The sequence below is a fragment of the Schistocerca nitens genome, chromosome 4 (genome assembly GCF_023898315.1).
Source record: "Schistocerca nitens isolate TAMUIC-IGC-003100 chromosome 4, iqSchNite1.1, whole genome shotgun sequence".
In the NCBI taxonomy this organism is placed as follows: Eukaryota; Metazoa; Arthropoda; class Insecta; order Orthoptera; family Acrididae; genus Schistocerca; species Schistocerca nitens.
The window spans coordinates 35,684,638-35,711,418 of record NC_064617.1 but is presented as its reverse complement, the minus strand read 5'-3'; the positions used below and the strand labels follow the sequence as shown (position 1 = coordinate 35,711,418).

Below are 26,781 nucleotides of genomic sequence, written 5' to 3'. Positions count from 1 at the left end.
ACATTAACATTAGAGGTTATATTCTCTATATATCCTCCAAATATAGCCTTGGGACACAGTTTACTTCAGATGTTACATCACCACCACTTCTTATTTCATATCTGATGAGTATTCTTTCAAACACTACTACATTATTCTCTCTGAAGTATTTTCAGCAGATTTACATCTCACCATTTCTCTTACAGGATAGTGATTCACTATTGCACCTCTTCACAGCATTCATGACCCACAGCTCTAAACAGGAAATAAAAAGAATCTTGACACATTTTCAGTGTTGACAGATAATGACAAATGCACTTACAATCACTACACTTGAACCTATAAAACTCCAAAAGGGGATACAGCTTTGTGAAAGGATGTTAAAAGCAGTCATTTACTGATACACTAGAATATTCATTTACTAATACAAGATTTTATTTTCTAGCTCATAAAGCTGATGCCCTGTGATAGTTAAATCATCTAATTGCTGAACTTGGTCGATAAGACAATACTCTATATCCATTTTCAGCTCTGACACTGTATCTGTTATATTGCTTTGAATAATCCACTCTGACACTAGCACTGTTTGACCACCATATCCTTTATGTTTGCAAAGAAGATTGTTTGCCTGCAAGCCAAATAAGAATGTCAATGGGTTTGTTATCACTTCAAAACAAGGTAAGTCCTTCAATCTTTAGTGCCACAATCAACAACTCATCACTCTGTATCAGTGTCTAAACACTTTCATTTATTAGAGTATATTTTGAGTGCAATCTTTAGGTCTCTCTGTAACAGGCTATGATGTTCTTACTTCAGATATCTCATGGCCACATGTGGAAAAAAGAACAAAAATCTGCTTGCATATGATGACTCTGATCATTTTTAAATGATTGCGGTCTCCACTATAGCAATGAATATACTATCAAAAACAGTGCTGCCAGACCAAAGTTACTAAACACACCTTTCCAAAATTCCTTCACCAAAGAAGACCAAGTAAATATTCCAGAATTTGAATCAAGAACAGGTGCCAACATGAGTAACACAGAAACAGGTATCCTCAGAGTAGTGAAGAAACTTATACAATCTTGACCAGAAGACTTGCTTTTGTTCAGCAGTTTATCAGTTAGGTTGCATTCAGTTTATGCTGATACAATAGCTCCATACTTAACAATCCTACAACTGTTCACTTGACAGAAGAACCATATCCAAACACTGAAAAGTTGAACAGATCACACAAATATTCAAGCAAGGCAGTAGGAGCAATCCACTAAATTACAGGCCCATATTATATGCAACAGGATTTTGGAAAATATATTGCGTTTGAACATTATGCACTACCTTGAAGAAAGTGATGTTTTCTAAATCCGTGCTGCCTGTGTATGAATAGAGCATTCTTGCAAAACACAACTAGCTCTTTATTCACATGAAGTGTTGAGTGCTATTGACAAAATATTTCAAATTGATTTTGTATTTCTGGATTTCTGAAAGGCTTTTGACATTGTACCACACAAGTGGTTTGTAGTGAAATTGCATGCTTATAGAATATTGTCTCAGTTGCATGACTGGATTCATGATTTTTTGTCAGAGAGGTCACAGTTCATAGTAGTTGACAGAAATACATCGAGTAAAACAGAAGTAATTTCTGGCATTGCCCGAGATAGTGTGTTACGCTTTTTGCTGTTGCTTATCTATATAAATGATTTGGGAGATAATCTGAGTAGCTCTCTTAGGTTGTTTGCAGATGACACTGCCATTTATCAACTAGTAAAGCCATCAGAAAATTAAAACAAATTGCAAAATAATTTAGAAAAGATATCTGTGTGGTGCAAAAATTGGCAGTTGACCCTAAGTAATGAAAAGTGATAGGTCACCCACGTAAGTTCCAAAAGGAATCCATTTAATTCTGGTTACATGATAAATCAGTCAAATCTTAATACCGTAAATTCGACTAAATATATAGGAAATACAATTACAAACAACTTAAATTGGAAGGAAAATGTAGAAAATGTTGTGGGGAAGGGTAACTGAAGACACTGTTTTATTGTCAGGACAGGGGTAACAGATCTACTAAAGAGACTGGCTACACTACACTTGTCCGTCCAGTTTTATAATACTGCTGTGTGATGTGGGGTCCTTACCAGATAGGATTAATGGAGTACAGAGTGAAAGTTCAAAGAAAGGCAGCACATTTTTGTATTGTTGCAAAATAGAGGAGAGAGAGAGAGATCCACTGAAATGATACAGGATTTGGGGTGGACATCACTAAAACGAAGAGGTTTTTTATTGCAGTGGAATCTTCACACGAAATTTCAATCACCAACTTTCTCTTCCAAATGTGAAAATATTTTGTTGATGCTGTCCGACATAGGGAGAAATGATCACTGCGGTAAAATAAGAAAAACCAAGGCTTGCACGGAGAGATATAGGTGTTAATTTTTTCCGCGCGCTATATGGGATTGGAATGATAGACAATTGTGAAGGTGACTCTATGAACACTCTGATAGGCACTTAACCATTTAACTGCTCTGGACATGTTAACATGCACTCTTTTGTACCTGTAGCTGTGTGCTCTGAATGTGTTTACGCGTCACCAGTCCTTCTACCTGGTACTCTGAATGTAGAAGGTAGAAGGACTGGAGGTGCATAAACACATTCAGAGCACACAGGGACACATACAAAGGCACGCACATTAACATGTCTAGAGCAGTTAAAGGATTAAATGTGATTTGCTGAGTATTCATGTAGATGCAGAAGTAGATGTAGATCATGTAAGGATGCATGCTAAATTTTGTGTATTGTTCTTCACCACCATGTATTAACACCATTTACTTTTCTTCTGCTATATAAGTATAACAAATTGCTGTTTCTTAGCACCTGCTTCAATAGAGAGTGATAAAATTTTGTGTAAATGAAACACACCCTTGTCTACCACAGGAATATTTAATACATAGTTTAGAACATTGCAACCAGTTAATATGTAAAGATCAATTTTTATTGGCAACAGGTAACCATTGTCCCCTGCAATTTCTATTAGAAATGCTTTGTCCCAAATGTCATCCTTTATCACGTTGATGTATTTAGCTACTGGAACGTGATTAATTCAATGCGGTTCTAAAATAACCTTTTGAGCTTTTACAGTCGCTGTAATTAGGAGGTCATTTTCGTTTTCTGGAGTGCTTAAATGGGTGTCACCTGAATCAACTACACTTCAGTGGTAATCAGTATAACAGCTGTTGGCAGGATTTGATCAGTGCTGGTTTTTGAATTGTATTATATGCTGAGTGAGCCTTTTCAGTCCCTGCCTAACAATCTGTTCACTTCTTTCTATAAAGATAGCTGTATAATTGACATGTGTTAATTTGGCTCTTGCTGTCATTATATGTTGCCTGGTTAACCTCAACTGGAACACCTATGACAGTGTGTCCTACTAATATGTTCCAAAATTCATAATAATGGGATTTTTTCTGGGGGTCATACTTTGTGGTCTCTTGGTGACAGAAAGGCAAGGGTAAAGTGTTTTGGATAGCCCTTGGACTGGGGACCATTTTTTATCCAATAGAATGATCCTCTTACTGCAACTATCCTATAGTACAGGATCAATTTTTGAATATTACACACATACTCCAGCTGGAACACACAGGTGGGTTCTTTATGTGTTAAATATGGTCTACAGTGGTTGTCTTATAAAAAGAGCAAAGGAGACAATGATAGTATGAGAGAAGTAGAGGGACAAAGTGACAGTGGAACACATTTGACAGTGACAGAATATTTCTAGAAAAAGAGTGGAAGAGACAGTGCCAGTGAGAGAGGAATAATGAGGACAATAAATTAGTATGAGTGAGAGCTAGTGATAATGACAGTTTAGAAAATGACAGTAATGAAGAGAGTTAATGACAGTGAGAATACAGCAGCAGAGGGAAGGAAGGAATAAAACAGTAGCAGTAAGAGAGCCAGAGGGAGACAATGACAGTGAGAGGGTGAGTGTAAGCAATTACAGTTAGGGGATCTTGTGGGAGTGAGAGGAGAGATGCATGTTGGAATGACATCAATATGTTCACATGCCAAATTTTTTAAATATGGTGAAAAAGGTGAATGAGCCTGCTGATATCCAAGTTTTTAATCTGTCTGTTAAACAGGGGCTTATTTGACTTTTTGTCCTCTATAGGAGCAGTTTTCTGCTGCTAACTGATTTTGTTCCTCTTCAAATACCTCAATCTTGGCTTTAAATTAAGATACATCATCTTCGTCTAGGATTCCATGGATATGTGTCCCTCCAAGGAAATTCACTGGTCCCTGATTTCTTAATTTTTTGCACATTTTGGTTCAATAGTATAAATAGATTTTAAGACTTTGTCTCTCTTCCTCAGTGCTGTTACAAGGTATGTTGTACATGAGTACACCCAAAGACACCCATGTTAAGTGCAATGGTTCTTGTGTCAAGATTCTACAGCTCTCTTGGCAAGTATCCCTGTGGTTTCAAACATACTCCTTCATTCCATTAAATTAATATATCATGCTATTAACACTGACCCCCATAATCGTGGGGATGAATGGACCTCAGTTAGTTGCAGATCTGAATGATACTCCACTATTTGGATTAAAGTAATCCTTAAAAATATTATGAAACAACATTATGAAAAGGAAAGTCGTGCAGCAGCAGTGGTGCATGATGGGAGGGGCAAGTGGGTGGGCATAAGCAGGAGGCTGGGGCGGGGGGGGGGGGGGGAGGGGGAGGGATAGCAGAGTATGTGTCGGGGACAGAAGTGCTGCTGGTGAGCATGCGAGGATGAGGTGAAGAGAGGGTAGGGCAGCTAGCTGCATTTGGAGGAGATTAGATGTTGGGCAGGTGGAGCATGGGGAAGGTGGGGGGAGGGGGTGCTAGCAGAAAAGGAAAGAAGTAAAAAGAATTGGTGCTTTGGTGGAATGAGGACTGTGTAGCACTGGAACAGAAACAGGAAAGGGGCTGTATGGCTGAGAAAAATGACTAACTAAGGTGGACACCAGGAGGGTTATGGGAAAGTAGTATGTATTGCAGGGAGAGTTCTCACCCACCCAATTCAGAAAATCTGGTGTTGCTGGGAAGAATCAAAGTGGTTGTGAGAGGAAATATGGGAAACTCATTGCATCTAGGTCTATTACAGGGATAGGAGCCATGAGGTAAGGGATTGGGAGCAGGGATTAAGTAGGAATGGATAAGGATATTGTGTAGATTCAATGGGCAGTGGAATACCAATGTTGGACGGGTAGCAAGGATAGTGGGTAGGACATATTTCATTTCAGCGCACTATGAGAGGTAGTCTAAAACCTGCCAGAGAATGTAATTCAGTTGCTCCAGTCCTGGGTGGTGCTGAGTTATGAGGGGAATTCTCCTCTCTGGCCAGACACTGAGACAATGGGGAGTTGTGTGAGACCAGAAAGGTGAGACATGGGAGATGTGGTTTTGTGCATGTGTGGGAGGTTAATTAATGTCTGTGATGGTCTCAGTGAGACCCTCAGTATATTTCAAGAGGGACCATCGACACTGCATGTGCCACAAGCATGGTAGCCTAAGCTGTATGGAAGGGACTGGTGTGGAGGGGGTGGGATGGCATCTGTCGAATTCGAGGTATTTCATGTGGTTAGTAGGTTTGATATGTACAGAGATACTGATATAGCCATCTTTGAGGTGATGTTCAATATCTAGGAAGATGGTTTGTTTCATTGAGTAGGACTAGGTGAAGCAAATGGGAGAGAAGCTGTTGAGGTTCTGGAGGAATGTGGATAGGGCGTCTTCACCCTCAATCCAGATTGCAAAGATGTTGTCAATGAATCTGAACCAGGTGAGGATTTAATGATTCTGGTTGTTCAGCAAGGATTCCTCAAGATGTTCAATGGAAAGGTTGTCATAGGATAGTGCCATGTGGGTGCCCATAGTCATAGCCCGGATTTTTTTGTAGGTAATACCTTCAAAGGAGAAGTAATTGTGAGTGATGGTCATGGCGGCTAGGAAGGAGGTTTGGAGTCCATCAGGCATTGGGAAAGATAATGTTCAATTGTGTTAAGGCCATGGGCATTAGGGATAGTATAAAGAGACTTGTAATCAGTGGCGAGAAGCAGGGAACCATGTGATAAAGGGACAGGAACTGTGGAGGCAGTGGAAGAAATGGTTGGGCCCCTTATGTAGAACGGTAGGTTCTGTGTAATATGCCTCAAGGAACCAGAGCAAAATGCACAACACCACCTCAGAAAACTCTCCAAACTGCTTACTTTCTGTTCCCCCCTTGGAGCACCACTATCCACTCTGTCTACAACAACCTCCTCCACGTTGACAAACCCTGTCTTGTAGAGCTTCTACATTTACCACACTCTCCAAAACTCACTCCCACAACCACACTGAATCCAGTAGCTAAACTGACCCAAAACACAGTAATGAACCTTCCCTCCAGATGCCTTAGCCCCACAGAAATATCAGTCCTTTCCAAAGGCCTCACAAATCTCCTGCATCTTGTCTTTCCAATCTCCCACAACCCATCAAAGTTTCACTGTCTGGGTGCAGAGCAGCATTCCCCTTGGTACTCCATCCAGTACTGGAAGAACTGAATTATATTCTCCAGCAGGGTTTTGACTACGTTTCATCATGCCCTGAAATGAGAAATGTCCTTCCCACCTCTCCCACAGTGGTATTCTGCTGTCCACCTAACCTACACGATACTCTCGTCCATCTCTACACAACCCCTGCTCCCAACCCCTTACCTTATGACTCATACCCCTGTAACAGACCTAGATGCGAGACCTATCCCACACATCCTCCCACCACCACCACCACCACCACCACCACCACCACTACCACCACCACCTACTCCAGCCCGGTCACAAACATCACCTACCCCATCAAAGGCAGCGCTACCTGTGAAACCAGTCATGTGGTATACAAGCTAAATTGCAACCACTGTGCTGCATTCTATGTAGGCAGGAAAACCAACAATCTGTCTCTCTGTTTGAATGGCCACCGAAAAATTGTGGCCAAGAACACATTGACTAAACTGTTGCTTAGCACCCTGCCCAACACATCCTTCACTCCAATGACAGCTTCACAGCCTGTGCCATATGGATCCTTCCCACCAACACTAGCTTTTCTGAACTGCATTCCCCACATTCCCATTAGTGTCAACTTTCATTGGTCATTTTTCTCACCCATCTAGTCCCTTCCCTGTTTCTGTGTTTCTGTTCTAGCACTACACAGCCCTCATTCCACCAATGCACCCATTCTTTTTACTTCTTTCCTTTTCTGCTACACTCCCCCACCCTCCCCTTTCCACCATGTCTCATCCTTACATCCACCCAGTTGCCCCTCCCATAATGCACTGCTCCTGCAGCTTGCAGTTTTACTTTGGCTGTCAGAGGCTGCAGTAATGTCTTTTTTTGTGCATATCTGGGTCTCAGCATCTCAGCTATATGATGTGTAGCAACTTTGCTTTTGATAATGTTGTTATGTGACTTCCTGGATTTTCCATTGCTTAATTCTGATAATCTTATCCTGACTACCAAATGTGGCTACATCATTCTGTAATGACAAGAACTCTTTCAGGTGATCCATGTGTCCTGTGTGTTATTTATTCACTCTTAATGGAATCACTACATTGGGTATTAAATATGTTTCTCAGTATGTGTAATTGCCTTGCCTCTGACAGATTTCTTTGACCTCCCATGTCATACACTGTCATCAAATGAAAGAGCTTTTTCTCAAGTTCTGATACTGTATATCATAGCAAGATGTGTATCACTGACAACTCTCACTTGTGTTTTCATCTGCCAGTTGCTGTCTTTAGCTTGTGATGCTGTTGCATGGTACCAACTGTAGCTTGAAACCTCAATCTGCAGACAACACAACTCTTTTGGATACTGGAGCAACTGCAGTGGGGCAGGAGAAGATTGTTAGTGGGACTTGCCCAGGGCTACATAGGTTATGTGTAAAAGGCATGAAGAGCACAGATCAAAAGACAAATATTTATGCCATTTAAGCTCAGATTGAATTAGAGCTGTTAGGGGAAAAACAGAATGAAGAAAGAAGAGAGGGATTAGTTTGGATACTTCCATTACTGTTGAGCTAAAGAATGAATACAGCCTGTCACCTGCTCAAGTGGATAGATGTTATTCAGCTCTAGAAGTAAGTAGGGTGCAGCATGTTATTAAATTCTTATTGTGAGGATTGTCAGAAATGAGGTGAGTAGAAAAAGCTAGATATTGTTACTTGGTAGCAACTGTGAGAGTGGTCCCGCTGGAGAAAAAAAAAAAAAAAAAAAAAACTGTGGTTGGGTACCCAGACTACAAACCTAGTGCTAGCATCATTCAGGAAACAGAGGATATTGAGGCATTAACTAGGGATGTGAATGAAGTTGCCTGGGATAGATAGTTGGGGGCTGGTAGAAAACATCTTGGCCAAGGGGAGAGAATGTATAATCTGCAGCCATGTGGCTAAGCTAGGTGTAGCAAAATCAGAAACAAAATGAGAGTTCTGCAGATATTATCATGGCGCAATTGATTCTAGATGAAAAAACGTCCAGGAAATTAACAGGGAACTGATTGAGTTGCTGCTGATTCGGCTGGGGCTCAAATTTCAGCTGTACTACTTGCTGCTACTAGCAAATAGGGGTAGAAAAGTCACAGCCTGCACCTCAACAGAAGGGAGAAAGATAGCTTAGTTGAACTGAGAGCTGAAAATATAATAGGATGCACTGTCGTCAGCTGTAGAATGCCTGTGATTACGTGTGTGTGTGTGTGTGTGTGTGTGTGTGTGTGAGAGAGAGAGAGAGAGAGAGAGAGAGAGAGAGAGAGAGAGAGAGAGAGAGAGAGAGAGATGATAAGACGTATGCCTAAGGTAAGGGCATACAGATAACTTTCCCTTATTGGTTCCAACACAGCATTTTAAATTTCTCTCATTCCTCACATCTGTGCACATTGTACGTGTCACTGTACTTCAAACAACATACACAAGCCACTGGTGGTCAACATAGTTCCAGCAACACTGAGGCATTGCCATTGACGAAAGGACAAATATCTGTCACTTAATTGTATGGGGTAGGCACATGTTGAGGTGACCCCACACACCCTCCAACACTTTCTTCATATCTCACAAATAGAATATGGATGATGTTATAACTTCAAGTTGAACAAATATATTTCAAGGAAGACGCAATACATGAAAGTTACAGATCAAGTAAACAAAGTAAGACATGTGTACACTTTAACAATCAAATCATAACTGAGTTAGAGTCTAGCAGCAACTGGCTGGCTGGCCACTTAGATGGCGCTGCTGCTGCATGGTTGGCAGACAACGCCACATGTAGAGGATGCACATAACTGTGTGGCAGCACTTTGAAAGATCGGCGAGTCACAACACTTGTCCCCCCTTTGAAGATTTTGCACAGGTCTTGATGGAGGTGGTTTGTAGATTGCTAACATCCATATGTGTTGTTTGACTGGCCGTAAAGCCTCGAGGAGGCAGCTTCCCGAATGGACGGTTGTGTCCCCGATGGTAACGGGTCGAGATGCAGGAGACGTGGGGGTTGAATCTTCTGGGGCCCCGTGCACCAATCTGCCCATTGCAGCAAGTCCGGTTGTTATAACAGGAGACACGGGCGATGTGTCCGCATCCGTAGGAGAAGGAGGCGAGTAGAGTTGCTTCGACAGATGATGATCATCTGGTTCCTGCATGGGCATGTCTCCTGGTGGAGTCAGTTTGTGTGCTTGCACTGATATGATGGTGAGAGGACTGTGTTGTGAGTAATGAGAGATTCCAGTATCCCGAGCGTCAGACAGAGCCGCAGATGGTGTAGCGGCATCCGGAACAGGTGTTGCCGGCACACGAGGCCAAAGCTGGTCCAAATGACTCACTGCAACATCCGTGTCAATCTGGATTAGATACAGGCGTTGGCCACGGTGTCGTAAAGTGCAGCCAGGACTTCATTTTTGCTGCCTCTCATATCCCCATACCCATACAAGGTCGTCAGTGGTGAACCGGCCAAGTGAAGGCACCCGCGGCTGTGAGGTGGAAGGCCGTAGAAGATGAAGTAGTGTGTGGGACTGTTGGCCTTTGAAGAGCTCAGCTGGGCTGTGTTCGTGCATGAGGGTGAAACGGTAAGAAGCCAGAAATTGGAGAAGCACATCATCAGCAGCAGAAGAAGTCAGCAGTTTCCTCATCTGAGCCTTAAATGTACGGACCAGTTGTTCAGCCTCACTGTTTGACTGTGGATGGAATGGAGGGGCTGTGACATGCATGGCGCCGTGACGGGCACAAAAATCCACAAAATCGGAAGAGGCAAATAGCGGACGATTATCAGTAACAAGAGTAGAGGGAAGGCCTTCCAAAGAGAAAATGCAAGCTAGAGCATTGGTGGTTGCCACGGTGGTAGGCGACGTGCAACGGATAATGAAAGGAAAGTTAGAGTAGGTGTCAGTAATGAGAAGCCAATAAGTACCTAAAAAAGGTCCTGCGAAGTCAGCATGAATACGCTCCCAGGGCTTCTCAGGCGTAGGCCACGGTGACAAAGATGACTTTGGAGCGGCAGCCTGTGACACACAAGGGCCGCAGGCAGCGACCATGTGTGCGATTTCAGAGTCAATGCCAGTCCATTACACATGACGGTGTGCCAGAGATTTTGTTTGAGACACCCCAGTGCCCTTGGTGAAGGAGGCGCAAGACCGAAGCACGCAAAGACGCAGGTACCACAACACACGTTGAAGCATTTTCGGTGGATAGGAGGATAACACCATCGCTAGCCGTGAGGCGGTAACGCAAAGCATAGTAGTTCCACAACAGATCAGAAGTCTTAGCAGATGGACGACCTGGCCAATCCTTCTGAATACAGCGTAAAACCCGGGAGAAGGTAGGGTCAGAACTCGTAGCAGCCGCCAGATGGTCCCTGGTGATGGGGAACCTGTCCACAGCCCCCTGCTCGTCAACATCCAGGTGGAAACACAAAAGTTCGTCCCTATCAAATGCCAGATCAGGACCCATGGGAAGGCGAGACAGTGCATCAGTATTCGCATGTTGAGCCGTTGTCCAGAAATGAATCTCATAATTGAAACGAGACAAGTAAGGAGCCCTACACTGGAGCCAGTGCGCAGCCTTGTCGGGAATTGATGTTGATGGATGAAACAAGGAAACAAGTGGTTTATGATCCGCAGCAAGATGAAATTTGGATACATAGAGAAAAACAGCAAACTTATGAAGAGCATAATAAATGGCCAAAGCTTCTTTTTCAATTTGAGAACAGTTTTGTTTGGCATCCATTAGCATTTTGGAGGCATAAGCAATGGGTTGTTCAGAGCTGTCAGAAAAACGGTGTGCAAGGACTGCACTGACCCCATATTGAGAGGTGTCCGTGGCAAGAATAAGATGTTGGCCAGGTCAATAAGTAGCCAGGCACGGGGCCTGATTCAGCATAGTCTTCAATTTCCGGAAAGCCGCATTGCATGACGCGGACCAGTGAAAAGGCACGTTTTTATGCAACAGGCAATGCAACTGCTAAGCCACCGAAGCAGCAGATGGTAAAAACTTGTGATAGTATGCTATTTTCCCCAAGAAGGCCTGCAGTTCCTCAACAGATGTAGGGTGAAGAAGGGCATCGATTACAGCAACAGTTTGCTGAAGTGGACAAATACCATCCTGAGAGAGTTGAAACCCCAAGTACGTGATAGATGCCTGAAAAAATTTTGATTTCTGAAGATTACACTTACGACCGGTAGTCTGTAAGACATAAGGTGAGCGGAGATTTTGAAGATGTTAGTCAGTGGTGGAATCAGTGACAACAATGTTGTCCTGGTAGTTTATACATGCAGGGACAGTGAGCAATAATTGTTCCAAGAATCGCTGAAAGAGAGCAGGGGTGCTGGTAACCCCGAATGGCAATCGTTGGTATTAACAGAGGCCGAAAGGCGTGTTAAGGACCAGAAACTGCCAGGAAACAGCATCGAGAGGAAGTTGATGATAAGCTTCTGACAGGTCAAGTTTAGAGAAACACGGGCCTCCAGCAAGTTTAGTGAACAATTCTTCAGGTCGATGCATAGGGTAAGTGTCGATAAGGCATTGAGCATTTACAGTGGCTTTGAAATCGCCACAGAGACGACTATCATCATTTGGCTTAGCAACAACAACAACAACGACAACGATAAGAGAGGACCACTCACTGGAAGTGACAGCAAGCAAGACCCCTGAAGCAGTGAGATGATCCAGCTCCCATTTGACCTGATCACGAAGGGCCACAGGAATGGGCCAAGCCCAAAAAAACTTAGGCCAAGCAGTGGATTTGAGCATGGTATGAGCTTCAAAGTCGTTTGCATGGCCTAACCCAGGAGAAAAAAAGGGACGAAAATGTCGTCGACAAGGAATCCAATTGAGCATAAGGAATAACATCAGAGACGATATTGACAGTCATCTATGGAGAACCCAAAAATGCAAAAGGCATCAAAACCAAAAAGATGCTCTGCATTACTATGGTCAACCACAAATATGGGAACAGAGCAAATGACAGATTTGTAAGATACCTCAGCATCAAATTGTGCCAAGAGTGAAATCTTCTGTTTATTGTTAGTCTGTAATTTCCTAGTGACAGGTGACAGGATTGGAGAACTCAACTGAAGATACACCTGAGAATTGATGATAGTGGCAGCGGAACCAGTATCCACCTGCATGCAAACATCTCGACCAAGTATTTGGACAGTGAGGAATAACTTTCCTGAAAGGGAAGAAGTACAATTGACAGACAACACAGAATCAGAATCAGTGTCATGTTCATGAACATCATGTATGCGGCCGGATTTGCAAACTGATGACACATGACCTTTTTTTTTTTTCTTCTTTTTTTACATTTGTGACACACGGCCAAACGTTGTGGACATGAAGGAAGTTGCCGTGGGTTTTGCTGCAGTTTCTTAGAGGTTTGTTTATGGTTAGGCCGAGGCTGCGCTTGGGAGCATACTGCGGCCACTTCGGCCGGCGGGGACATGCCACACGCTTCCTCAACATTGCACAGAGGTTGTATTTCCCCGACATCGCCCCATGCCTCTATTTGCACTCCAGCGGCGCGAGAAATTTCAAAAGACTGAGCAATGGATAGGACTTCATTTAGAGTCAGATTTGCCAACTGAAGGGCACGTTGCCTAACTTCTTTGTCAGGCACCGATCGGATAATAGCATCCTGTACCATGGAATCGGCATAAGATTGTTTGTGTTCAGTAACAAATTGACACTTTCTGCTGATGCCATGAAGTTCAGCAGCCAAAGTGCACTAGGATTGATTCAATTGTTTTTGACAATGATAAAAGGCAACATGATAGGCTACCACATGTGTTTGCTTTTGAAAATAGACAGACAGAAGTGAACATATTTCAGCAAAGGACAAAGACCCAGGATCTTTTAAAGGAGCAAATTGCGACAACAACCGATACATTTGAGGTGAAATCCATGAAAGGAACAGCGACTTACATGTTTGTTCATCTGCGACATGAATTGCCAAGAAGTGCTGTCGAAGATGTTTTTCATAGTCTGACCAGTCTTCCGCTGTCTTGTCGTAAGGAGGAAAAGGAGGTCGAGACAACGACGAGAGACGCCCCGCATTTGATGCCCCAATGAAATCACGAATCGCATTTGTGAGAAGCGTTTGCTGTTCTATGAGACCTTGCAATAGTTGCACTAAAGTAGCCAACAAAACATGTGGGTCAACAATGGAAACGAAAAATCCCATCCTCATCGCCAATTGTTCTAACTTCAAGTTGAACAAATATATTTCAACGAAGATGCAAAACATGAAAGTCACAGATCAAGTAAACAGAGTAAGACGTGTGTACACTTCAACAGTCGAAACATAATTGAGTCTGAGTCTAGCGGCCGCTGGCTGGCTGGCTGCTTAGGTGGCGCTGCTGCTGCATGGCAGGCAGACAGCGCCGCATGTAGAGGCTGCACTTAATTGCGTGGCGGCACTTTGAAAGATCGGCGACTCACAACAGATGTTGTACCTACAAATGCATGCCTCTATTAGCATAATTCTTTTTGTTAATAGCTGGGAATTTCTACACTGCAGTCTCAAAGGAGAGTGACAATTCCTTGATGTGGCATTGAAAAGACAGTTCACATTATTTCATTTACCATTACCAATTGGAATAAATAAGAACTCCATGTCTCCTGCACAGAGAGATGGGGGAAGGATGAAATGGAAAGAGAGGGGAGGGAGGATGAGACGCATACAACATATGTCAAAGGCATATGTAGGCAAAGCAGTGGGAAAAAGTAAAATTTGTACATAATCCAACATTTTCCCTGTGGCTCTGATCATATAAGCATTTGACACATACATTGCACACATCACTCCCTCCCGTCTCTATCTACCCCTTCCTCCCACATCACTGACCGCCTTACACGCACACTTCTGTACATCTGTCTCCTCCATGCTCCCTCTGTCCACCACCTCCACCTTTTCATCTGTCTCCTCTGCCCCAGCTCTGTCTGCATCTCCTTCCCACCTCTCTGTCTATCCTACATGCCCCTGACATGTCCGTCTCTTCATCGTACACTCCCTGCACTACCTCCTACCAAAACCACCACCAAACTAGTTCTTCATATACAACTGCATTCTGAAGCACTCTTTCTTGTGATCAGTCAAGCTGTCGAGCTGGACCAGAGGTGAGAATTCTTATGCACTTCTGACCTGGAAATGGTCTCAATCTACATCCAGTTGTTTTGATACTCGAGTAGCATTTTGAGATTATCGTAGAAGTATGGAACTCAGATAACAGATGTAGATGCATACAGAAACCAAGTTGATGAATTATTTGAAGCCACAGAAAAAGTATACTAAATCTCCATTGAGTCAGAAACAGACTGCTGAAACAGCATTCTTTTCACAGAGTGAGTGCGTTAACTCCAGCTAGTGAGACACTGCTGCATATGCCCGCTCTGGTAAACCTAGTGCAGGTCAAGAGGGATATGCAACGTTAAAGATGATATTAGTACTAAGTTTTGTTTCAAATAACTCTCCTGGACTCACAAGCATAAATTTAGTAGCACCTTAACTCAAAATTGTTGAGAATATTTACTCAAAGTGACAAGAAAAATCAAATGAATTTAGCGGGATAATTCTGTGCTATTCCAGGAAGTACATGGAATAGTGTTACCAAACACTATATAATGTTGCTAATTCTCAGTTATACTGTTGACAAGAATAATGTTACCACAGCTGGTCTATTTCTCGAGCAAGCCCACACTGTCTCACATTTGAGGAGTGAAGTGGTGGTGCGGACAGCCACTGAAATAGCTGCAGGCTAAAATACTGAGGTAACAGGCCAACAAATTCTGTTTCCATTTTTATAATCAAGGTTAGGGTCTAAAGTGTAATTAAGAATAATCCTCATACTGCAAACTGAAAAGATGACTCGCCAGGTGTGATATGCTGTTTATAGAAAACACCGGAAGTTAAACTGTAAACGTTACAAGTAGAATAAGTAATTTTTTTTATTGTATACTGTAAAACAATTTTTAATGAGGGTACTTTGATTGGCTTTGTCCTAAAAATGGAGGAACACAAATGAAAAGACAGCACAACACTGTTCACACAACAAGTTTTTCCAGACAGAAATTTTGTAAGCTATGAAGGACACACAGTTTCAAATCCAGAAGATGAACTGTGCAAGACAGCTGTGCACAATGACCAAAAAAGTTGGCTCAGTAAGCTGTTGAGAAATGAAACCAGTAAATTTTTGCTGTCAATCTAGATGCCAGCACCTGTTGTGATGAAAGAATAAGAAATAGTTGACGTCAGAGCATGTAAATTGTATCACAAAACAGGGACACCAACTTGTAGAATATGCCATTTGTAAGAAAGCATTATATGATGAGTAGTTGTGAACTTCTGATTATTCCTTAAAAAACCATGTAACTTCACGGTGTTAGTCATTTATGTATATATAAACCCTTGTGTCTAAAGTGGGCTATCTGTGTAACCTTGGCAACCTTTGTAACTATAAGTGCCAATTTGTCAAGTGCATTAAAGCCAGTATACACAAACCTTAAGTTATTCCTCATTGACATGCGCACAAAATTCATAATAAAAGCAAAATTTAAATACATTCAAAGAAGAGAATTTATGATGGAAAGGAATATAGTGCACTCTCTAATACCATTTGGGTTACACGAGTAACAGCATAATTCCATTTGAACAGATGTAAAGTTTGCAAATGAAATGCTTTATTTTATGTAACATATTAGTAGTTTCATTACTTATGAGGAGACCAAATAACAGTACAGCACTTCTTGTCATAAATGTGTTCAAAATGCAGCAATTGCTTACTAACTGTAACATAGTTAGTTACATATTACACACATCAAAATGTTTTGTGTCACCCTTGTTCCCAGATCTCCTCAAGACAGGCATTGACTGTGGATATTGTATCACAGAAAAAGTCCCGTTGACTGTTCAGAGATGTCACTAAACCCACCTAAAGATGTATACAACTGTGCATGAGCAGTGCCTATTACATGTAGAGGTCCCACAACCAACCAGTTCCAGTCATTCCACCAGGAAGGAGGTACATGGCTTGTGTTGTCTGTAGTTCAACCATGCCTAGACCATCAATACCGCAGTTTGATTGCATCCACATTGTTACTTTGTGCCAGGAAGGTCTCCCAACAAGGGAAGTGTCGAGGCATCTTGGAGTGAACCAAAGCGATGTTGTTCAGACATGGAGGAAATACAGAGAGACAGGAACTGTTGACGACATGCATCACTCATGCCACCCGAGGGCTACCAGTGCAGTGGATAACCACTACCTATGCATTATGGGTTGGAGGAACCCTGACAGCAATGCCACCATGTTGAATAATGCTTTTTGTGCAGCCACAGGACGTCATGTTAAGACTCAAACTGTGCACAATAGGCTGCATGATGCACAACTTCACTCCCAATGTCCATGGAGAGGTCCATCCTTGCAACCACGACACCGTGCAGTGCGGTACAGATGGGCCCAACAACATACCTAATGGACCGCTCAGGATTGGCATGACATTCTCTTCACCAATGAGTGTCATATATGCCTTCAACCAGACAATTTTTGGAGACACGCTTGGAGGTAACCAGGTCAGGCTGAACAACTTAGACACGCTCTCCATGGAGTGCAGCAAGTGGAGTTACCTGCTGTTTTGGGGTGGCATTATGTGGGGCCAACATACCCCACTGGTGGTGATGGAAGGCGCTGTAATGGCTGTACAATATGAGAATGCCATCCTCCAACCAATAGTGCAATCATATCGGCAGCGTATCGACAAGACCTTTGTCTTTGTGGAAAACAATTGGCGCCCCCATCATGGACATCTTGTGAATGATGTCCTTCGGGATAATGACATATTGCTCAACGAGAGTGGCCAGCATGTTCTCCAGACATTAACCCTATCAGACTTGCCTGGGATACATTGAAAAGGACTGTCTATGGATGACATGACCCACCAACCGCTCTGAGCAATCTACACCGATCTGCTGTTGAGGAATGGGACAATATGGACCAACAGTGCCTTGATGGACCTATGGATAGTATGTCATGATGAATACAGGCATGCATCAATGCAAGAGGATGTGCTACTGGGTATTAGAGGTACTGGTGTGTGCAGCGATCGGGACCACCACCTCCGAAAGTCTCGCTATATGGTGGTACGACATGCAATGTGTGGTTTTCATCAGCAAAATTGGTCTCTATTCCAATTTTCTGTACAGGTTCCGGAACTCTTGGAACCAAGGTGATGCAAAACATTTTTTGATATGTGTATTATATAGCTACTAAAGCTTGCTGTTTGTTACACTGGAAAGGTAAACTTGGAATTCTTATTTAATCACAGAGCGCACACAGTGTTGTTATAATGCAATGCTCACTACATATTGGATTCCTACATTTCTTGAGACTTTTATCTGGTTATCCTCTTATTTATCAGATGTCAAGAAGCATATAATTTTGGCTGAGTCCCCACTCACTCAAGAAGTCCACCTCCTGTGCACTCAGTATCTGATTTCATGGAAAATTTTATCAAGAAATTACAATTTGATGATTGAGAGATAATGGAAGGCATTGTCAAATGTTTTCTCTGGACCAGTAGAAAGAGTCTGGGTCTATGAGTCACATTTTTTGTTTGAGGACTGTTTCCTGTGTAAATAATGTATTCTGATAAGCAAATAATATGGATATTAATGTAAGAAATGCTAGGGGCCATCTCTGTGTTCTCTTGTTCACACTGCAATGAACACAACTTCTCCATATTGTCAATGCCCCATTTTGTGCTTCTTTAATAATGTATAACATCTGGCTGTGAAAGAGATACAGAAATCAATGCTTCATTAAGTGTACAAAGTTGGCCAGTTATTGGGTAAGAATTTTGCAAATCACAAACCCATCGAGCCTTTGAGCCATATTTGCCTAGATTTGAGGGTGTATGTTCAGTATATCTTGTCTTTCCTTTCTAAGGAAAAAACTATGTCATCAACAGTGAGGCAATTGGTAGGAATGTAGCATCTTCAAAGATCTGAATTAAGTATATCGGATATTTCAAATATTGCAGGAGCTTTATCACTTTCCAAAAGTGTAGCCCTCATGTTCACACTAATAGATCTTATAAATTTGCTTTCCACATTTCCTTTGTGTGGTCACTGTTGGAGAACATTAATCCAGCCGTAATCAGTATACCAAGACAATTGTAAAATTCTTTAGTTGTAAATTACTTCCAGATTTTCACGATCCCTTCACAATTGATTATAATTTAGCAATATCAGCTTCACCTTCCTGTTGTTTTCACATACCATTATATGAAACAGTTTGTCTGTAAATACAAACTTGAAGGTTTCTTTTATGAAAAGAACTTTTGTTGCAGGTGTCGGATCAGTCGTTTCCCACAAAATTTTATGTTTTGGCAATTTTCTTACCCCAGAAGCTTCATTGTGACATTCATTTCTATCTTTACCACATAGAATGTCTGCGGATGACAAAGTAGCTTCACGGCTCTTGTCAACCCTGTCACTGTCATTGCTACTACTAGTGTTTGTGTCTCACTCAACTTCATTATCACTAGAAGCAGCAGCACCTTCCTTACTTCAAATCCATTTGTCTGTACAATCTTCTCCACTGACATCTGCAGTTTCATTCTCTTCTGCATCAACAGTAGACAGTTACTTTCTAATATAATTGTTTTTGCTTCATAGCTTAATCTACTATATTCTGATTCAAAGAATCCTTGTATCTTATCTGCAAGAATCCAGAGATAATGTTCAGTATAGCAACATTTACAGTATAATAGTTCATAATGTTGTGCAGCATTGTTGTAACAATTTTGTCTACACACGGGGCTGGTTGTTCCTACCGTACCATATCAGTACAATAAATTCATTGTTATCCTGGTAATCTGGTTACAGAACAAAGTATAATGTTTGGTGTAGACACAAGAGTTAATACAATGTACTTTTTCCAATTACAGTTGATGTGACAGATACCTCATTTGTAGAAGCCTGCATTTTGATTGTTCTGAAAATGTTACCCCTTAAAAATTGATTAAATTTCATTTGGAAAATGGCTGCTATCCAGTGGATTCTTGGTCAGAGGAAAATATCACTGGATGGAGAATATGAGTGTGGCAAGATTACACAGGCCAAAGAAGCAGCATGTCCATCCTGTACAGAATAAACTGGAATGTTGTTGTGGAGCAAAAATATGCCGTCACCCAGCATCTTGTGACACTTCACCTTGACAGCCTCTTCTAATTACCTCACCTGGAGAGTTTGCCGGATGTTCCTGTGGAGATTTTCCCCTTATCATTGTAGTCTGTTAGCACTGCAGGCGGTTCCAAAGAACACACAGCAACAAATTATCTAATGATATTTAGATCTTTGCCTACTTTCGTGGTGTTGTGTATGCATATGTATGTAAATATGTCCAGACACATTCACTGTGATTAAATGGTTAAAGAAGCCATCTGTGTTAGCCAAACACAGCTACAATATATCCGCTGCTGCATCACTTCAGTGGGTTTCTTAAGTGGGTGTGAGTAGGTGTGAAATCTTGTAGATGTCAATTGTTGTCATATTCTCAAAACATCATGCAACATGTTGAAAACTGACCTGTTAGTGATTTCCACTTTTTCCACTATCACCTCAATTGCTGAACACAGGGTTACCCACTTTGTGGTCCTCATCATTCTTCATCTTTGGATTGTTTTAGCATGTTGAGAAATAATACTGCTTCAGCTGTAAAATTATTAGTCACTACAAATTTCAAAGCAGTTACAGCTGCGTTTCAGGTTCAAATCTGTATACAAGTGGACAATAAATCATGTAGAAAATCCATAATCCCAAAGCTATGATGAAGATGCAGTGAAAGATGTAGTCACTGGAATCAAAACGTGTAATCACTGGAATCAAGCCATGACCCAACTTACATTGTTAGTCCACTGAAATAATTATCCACAAAAATGTGTGCCTTAAAAGTAATAAACCCTATGAAGAAGGGTTAAGAAACAAAGGATGAATTTATGTAATGTCCTAATGGATAAGGGGGAGATGGAACAGGCACTCGCTGAACGTCAGTGTGTAGAGGTGAATGCTATCTGGGTGGCAGTCTATGGGCTAAAGAACCTTTGACAGTCATGGTAGACAGAGAGAATAATCTAATGTGTAGTGCTGGTTGGACAGCAAACTGGAATGACAATAAGTAAACTAAAACATGAAAGTATGTTGTACATATGTAGGATATTATCCTCATTTTTGGGTACAGTTTAGCTTTCACATTTGCAGCAAATAGGCCTGTTCCTGGGTGTGATTTAGTTTACTTGTTGTTGCTGCATAGAAATTAGTATTCTCCCTTTCCATCATTCTAATTATCATAGTGTGTGAAAGTCATCTGGGTTGCTGGCTAAACCTTCAGATCATGGAATACACCTGCTTATTGTAGTATCATGCTGTATTCTAGGTTTTAATGGGACCCCATACATGGCATACATTCCTTGACATACTGATATTATAGCAGTCAAAAGTTTCTAGTGAGTGCTTCTTACATCTCTTAATCTTTCTTCACTGCTTTTATGTAAGTGTTCCCCACCATGTTTTATTACTTTAAGGACATACACATTTTTGGGGATAATTTATTTAGTGGGACTGACAATGAGTGCCAGGTCTTCCTGTAATATTTACTTAAATTGTGAATTGGCTCCACCCTGAGTACATGCTTCATTACAGTTAGATCTTATCTTTGGGTTTATTTATTTTCTATAGGATTGTTATTCTGCTTACATACAGATTTGCACCTGAAGATGTAGCTGTAAGTGTTGCAAAATTGGTAGTACCCAAGAATAAAAGGATTTTGCAGCTGATGTGGTTTCATTTCTGAACATGGTTTGTCATGGCTGTGGTTGCCCAGCTCAATTGTTTTTTTGTTTGGTGACACAGAAAGTGTCGCAGGCATTTAACTGTTGCATGTTATGATGCACTGTTACTGTACACTTCCACTTCATTTTAGATTGTAGGAACACAGTCTCCCTTCAGTGCAGAAAATGACACACACTTCTGCAATTTATCAGGAATGCAGAGATTTGCGTACAAACAATCAAAAAATTGTTACAAAATTTTATTTTTTCAAGTTTGTGATTAAAAATTCATGACTCCTCTTCTGTGCTGATGTAAGATGGCTCAGATACAGCTCCCCAGCAATTCTTGATTGATATATCTACTGTGACTGATACATTCAAGTTTGATCTCTGTAGTTAGCTTATCCACTGTGTTCTTTTCTAGCAGTATAATGCAGTATTAGTACTTCTAATGATACCACATTTTAAAAAAATCATAGGGTTTAGAACTGTGTGTTTCTTCTTCCTTAAGGGTGGAGATATTGGCTAGGAAAGGTTGTAAAAATGAGGTAACTCACTCAGATCACAGACTGAGAGGACCTGTGTGTTGTGAGGAGAAAGTGATGCCAAGCTCAGTTTGATTACATTTTCTTATGTGTTATGTGGATCACTTTGTCAGAGCTTGCCATGACGTAGTATTTGTCAGCAGATTTGAAACTGGATAAATTTTCATTTTGGAATCATGGCTACATCCTGGAAATTTTTGTAATTCTTAATAAAATGTCATAAATGTATCCCTACTGACCACCTACAGGTACTATTAATTCAGAATTTGATCTATGGAATAGAAGTATTTGAGTAGAAATTATTTCAATTTGTTTCAAAACATTCATTTTTTCCTCGTATCTTTAATTCGTAAAAGAGGTGATATAATACTTTTATGGATGCATACTATTTTTCTTTCTGTGGTGGACTAAAGTTAAATTGTAGTTGGTGGAGGACATTGTTGTTTGTAGTGAACCATTCATGAAAGGTGCCTACTCTTCTAAAAATTGTATCTAACTCCACACAACAGACTTCATAAGAAAAAATGTGTGGTGAGGCTTTTGTTAGTCAGTCAAATTTTTTAAGCAATGCCTAAACAAATTTCAGGGATTGCTGTGAGATGTAAATGAGAATGTTATATTTCATTGTTGGCTGAGATATCCCATAGAGTGGATTCAGTCGCCTGTCTCTAAGGGTGTTTTTCCTCCATGCATTCTGGCATCTATCTTTTTTGGTATGTGGGATCTGTGTCAATATTGGATTTATAGTGTGTAGGGGAGTGTAATGGAATCACATACAGTACAGTGTCATGTTAGTGTTGCATAGTGGTTGTGGTGGCAGTGTCTGGAACTTAATGCAGGAATTGAGCACAAATATGGGTGTTCAAAACATCTATGCCGCCAACTCTTCTGTCCTTGCTGGCCAGACACTAACAGTGAAAATTTTCTCCACCATCAGGATTCAAACCAGCATACCTCAGAGTTGAGCTCCAGTCCACAGGTGTGCATTAGCGATCTCACCTATAGAGGAAGTTACACCAGACTATATTCTTACTGCAAATTTCTGTGGAATACATTGTGTACTGTGTGGCATTGCCCCAGAGAATTATTTCACTCAACATCAGTTAATGGAAGTATGTGAAGTAAGCTAATTTTATAATGTTTTCATCACCAAAACCTGAAATGATGTGGAGAGCTAAGTCGCTGCAGCCAGGGGTTTGAGAACAACAACATCATGTGATTTCCAGTGGACGTTACAATGAGTGCACTCAGGAATTTTGAACAGCCAGTTTTGCAGATTCTCTTGCCTGACATACTGTATTCTTCATTGAAACAATGTACCTTACCTTGTACAGAACTGAATGAACTGTACCTTTCATAAGTTACATGATACACTGTTTACCAAGAATCAGTTAATGAGACCTTGTAACATTTCATTTATTGCACCTGTTGTTGAATCTTGGATTATGATTGCTTGCATCATACTAAAATAGTAGTCTAGTGTAAAGTGGAAAACCAGTTATATGGAACAAGAAAAGAGTGGTTCTGTAGTTCAATCCTATCGAACACCAATAATAATTTGTCCCCACTCAACTCAAAATACTATCATGATGAAACTTCTTCTATCTAACACAGTACTGTACATTCTTTTGTAGCTCATTATCCCTCAAAAGTACATCAGTGCCTCATGATGATCATCTTGTTGTTGTGGTCTTTAGTCCAAAGACTGGTTTGACACAGCTCTCTGTGCTACTCTATCCTGTGTGAGGCTCTTCATCTCTGAATAAATTCTGCAACCTACATCCTCCTGAATCTGCTTACTTCTGTATTTGTCACTTGGCCTTCCTCTAAGATTTTAACCCTCCCCCTCTGCCCCCCCCCCCCCTCCCTTCCCCACGCCCACCAAGCATTACTAAATTGGTGATCCCTTGATGTCTCGAAATGTGCCCTATAAATCTCTCTCTTCTTTTGGTCAAGTTGTACCACAAATGCCACCATTTATTGTCGATGTTCCTCTTCCAAAACTGGTTACACCCCTGACAGTTACTTTCAGAAAAGACTTCCTAACACTTAAATCTATATTCTATGTTAACAAATTTCTCTTCTTCAGAAATGCTTTTCTTGTCATGGCAAATCCACATTTTATGTCCTCTCTACTTTGGCCATCATCAGTTATTTTGCTGCCCAAATAGCAACACTCATCTACTGCTTTAAATGGGTAATGTCCTAATCTAATTCTCTCAGCATCACCTGGTTTAATTTAAAAACATTGGATTCTCCTTGTTTTGCTTTTATTGATGTTCAACTTCCAACTTCCTTTCAACACACTGTCTATTCCATTCAGGTGCTCTTCCAAGTGCTTTTACCTCTCTCTGACTGAATTACAATGTCATTGGCAAACCTCAAAGATTTCATTTATTCTCCATGAACTTCAATTCATACTTAAAATTTTTCTTTCATTGTCTTTACTTCTTGTTCAATGTACAAATTGAATACTTGAGGGATAGAATACAAACCTGTCTCACTCCCTTCTCAACCTCTGTTTCTCTGTTATACACTATGGCTATAGCTCTTAGCTCCCTGTATTTTGCCCATGATACCTTCAGAATTTTAGAGAGACTATTCCCACTAATATTTTCAAAAGCTTTCTCTAAAACTACAAATGCTATAACCATAGGTTTCCCTTTCATTTACCTATATTCTATGTCTATGAGTACACTAAGTAGATACAGAAGGATGTAGGTTGCAGTAGGTACTTGGAGATGAAGAAGCTTGCCCAGGATAGGATAGCATGGAGAGCTGCATCAAACTAGTCTCTGGACTGAAGAAGAAGAAGAAGAAGAAGAAGAAGAAGAAGAAAATGACGACAACAACAACAACAACAACAACAACAAGATAAGTCTCAGGATAAGTTTTGCCTCATGTGTTCCTACATTTCTCCAGAATCCAGACTGGTCATCCATGAGGTTTGCTTCTACCAGTTTTCCCATACTCATTCCTTATACAGATGAAGATAAAACAACAGCAAATGTATTTTTCATTCAGACATTTTAATACAAAACAAGTGAAATTGGCATTGAATATGACATGTTCACTGAGGAGTCTCTCCTAAAATGAAAAATGCAACTGAAACAGAAACTTTTATTTGCAATTTTGCATGACCTTCAAATTGCTGTGAGATGGGTAGCAGAGGATAATTAGTATTGTAACATATTGAGTTTCCTACCCATTCAAGTCATGTGTGACATGCAGGAAGAATGCCTACTTAAATGGCTCTGTGCTTTAATTAACTAATCTTGTCCCAACAATCCCTGCTGGTGTGATACATAGTGAGACGAAGAATATGCCCATATTGTTCACTTACTTCTGTACATGAAACCTTCATAAGAAGACTTTTACAGGGTCAGTGATATCTATCTCAAAGCATACCAATTTAGGTTTTCCAACATATGTGCGACACTCTCCTGTGAGTCAGACTAACTTGCAGAAATTCCTGCTTTTGTTCTTCATATGTATTCCGTATTGTATGTCAATCCTGATATGGTGCCACACATGACCAGTATTCAAACGTGGTATGGACAAATTGATTGAACAGTCTCCTTTGCAAACTGATTCCAAGTATACTCCCAGTGAAGTGGCATCTGTCACCTTTCTTATCTGTGATTAAGCTCAGTGTGCATTCCATTTGATAACCCAACTAACTGCTACACTCAGGTATTTGTGTGAGTTAACTGATTCCAGTTTTCTGCAATGGCTGTTGTAGTCATAGTATACCAGGCTTTATTTTGTGCAATGCATAATTTTACATTCCTGAACATCCAGTATAAATTACCAGTCATTGCTCCATTTTAAAATCTTATCAGGATATGTCTGGATATTTTTGCAGCTTTCTTCCTCCTTTCCTACCTAGAAATAATCAATGCAGAAACAAGTTTTGTTTGATATCCCATACAGTCACAGCTCTGTAGATAAACATTAATGGGGTAGAGAGTCAAATGCTTTTCATAACTCTAGATATACTGCATCCACAGGATTGCCATGGTCCCTGGCTTTTGGGATATCATGTGAAAGAAGGAGAAACTGATTTTCACAGAGTCATTATATGGATGCTGTTTGATGTGGAAGAGAATATGCTCTTTGAGATATGTCATCAAGTTTGAGTCCAGAATTCTAGAACAAATGGATTTTAATAGACTGGATATAAGTTTGTTGGTCACTTCTGCTACCCTTCTCAAGGCAGATTTGACCTGTGCTTCCTTCCACTGTGAGGAATCCAATGGGTCCTGAAATTTTGTTTCACTTTGCTTTTTTACCCCAGTTTCCATTCCCTTGTCATCCGTAAGTCTCTGGGTATTAACATTGGTGCTGCTGATAATATTCATACATCAGTAGAATTTATGTTGGTTTTGTGGGAGATCTTTCTATAAGGTTCAATTATGGTAGTTGGTGAAGGCAGCACCTCTCTATTTATAGACCTAAGCATGTTACATTTAGCTGCATATTGTTCCATGGGATGACCCACGTAGCTCTCTCAAATGGTCTGTCAGTGGCCATTCATCTTGGTTGACAACTGGTTGGTAATCTTACCAATATAAAAATCTGTGCAATGATTGCATCAGAGCTGGTATTTAATGAGGCTATTTCAACTTGTGGCTGCCCACCGATGAGTAGTGGGGGGGAGGGGGGGGGCAGCATAAGCCTTTATCAGGACTGTAATTGGAAGTGCTTGGTGATTGGATAAGGCAAATTTGGCACCCAGGTCTTTCACAGGGCTATGACCCCTGTGGCAAGGATTTGGGATGGGGGGAGAGTCATAGTCATAGACTAAGATGTTGCAGAGGTGGGATGGGCTATGGAACACCATTTTAGGATGGGTAGGAAGGATATTGGGTAGGAAGTACCTCATTTTGTGGC

General features: G+C 41.0%; 1 protein-coding gene across 1 annotated transcript in view; it reads left to right on the top strand.

Moving 5' to 3' along the window:
• Positions 1-8,176: 8,176 nt before the first annotated feature.
• Positions 8,177-26,781, top strand: part of LOC126251433 (collagen alpha-1(I) chain-like) — a 143,442-nt gene continuing 124,837 nt past the window's right edge. Inside the window, exon 1 of the mRNA XM_049951854.1 lies at positions 8,177-8,181. Within this exon, the coding sequence (XP_049807811.1) occupies positions 8,177-8,181 (5 nt within the window). The remainder of the gene's footprint in view (positions 8,182-26,781) is intronic.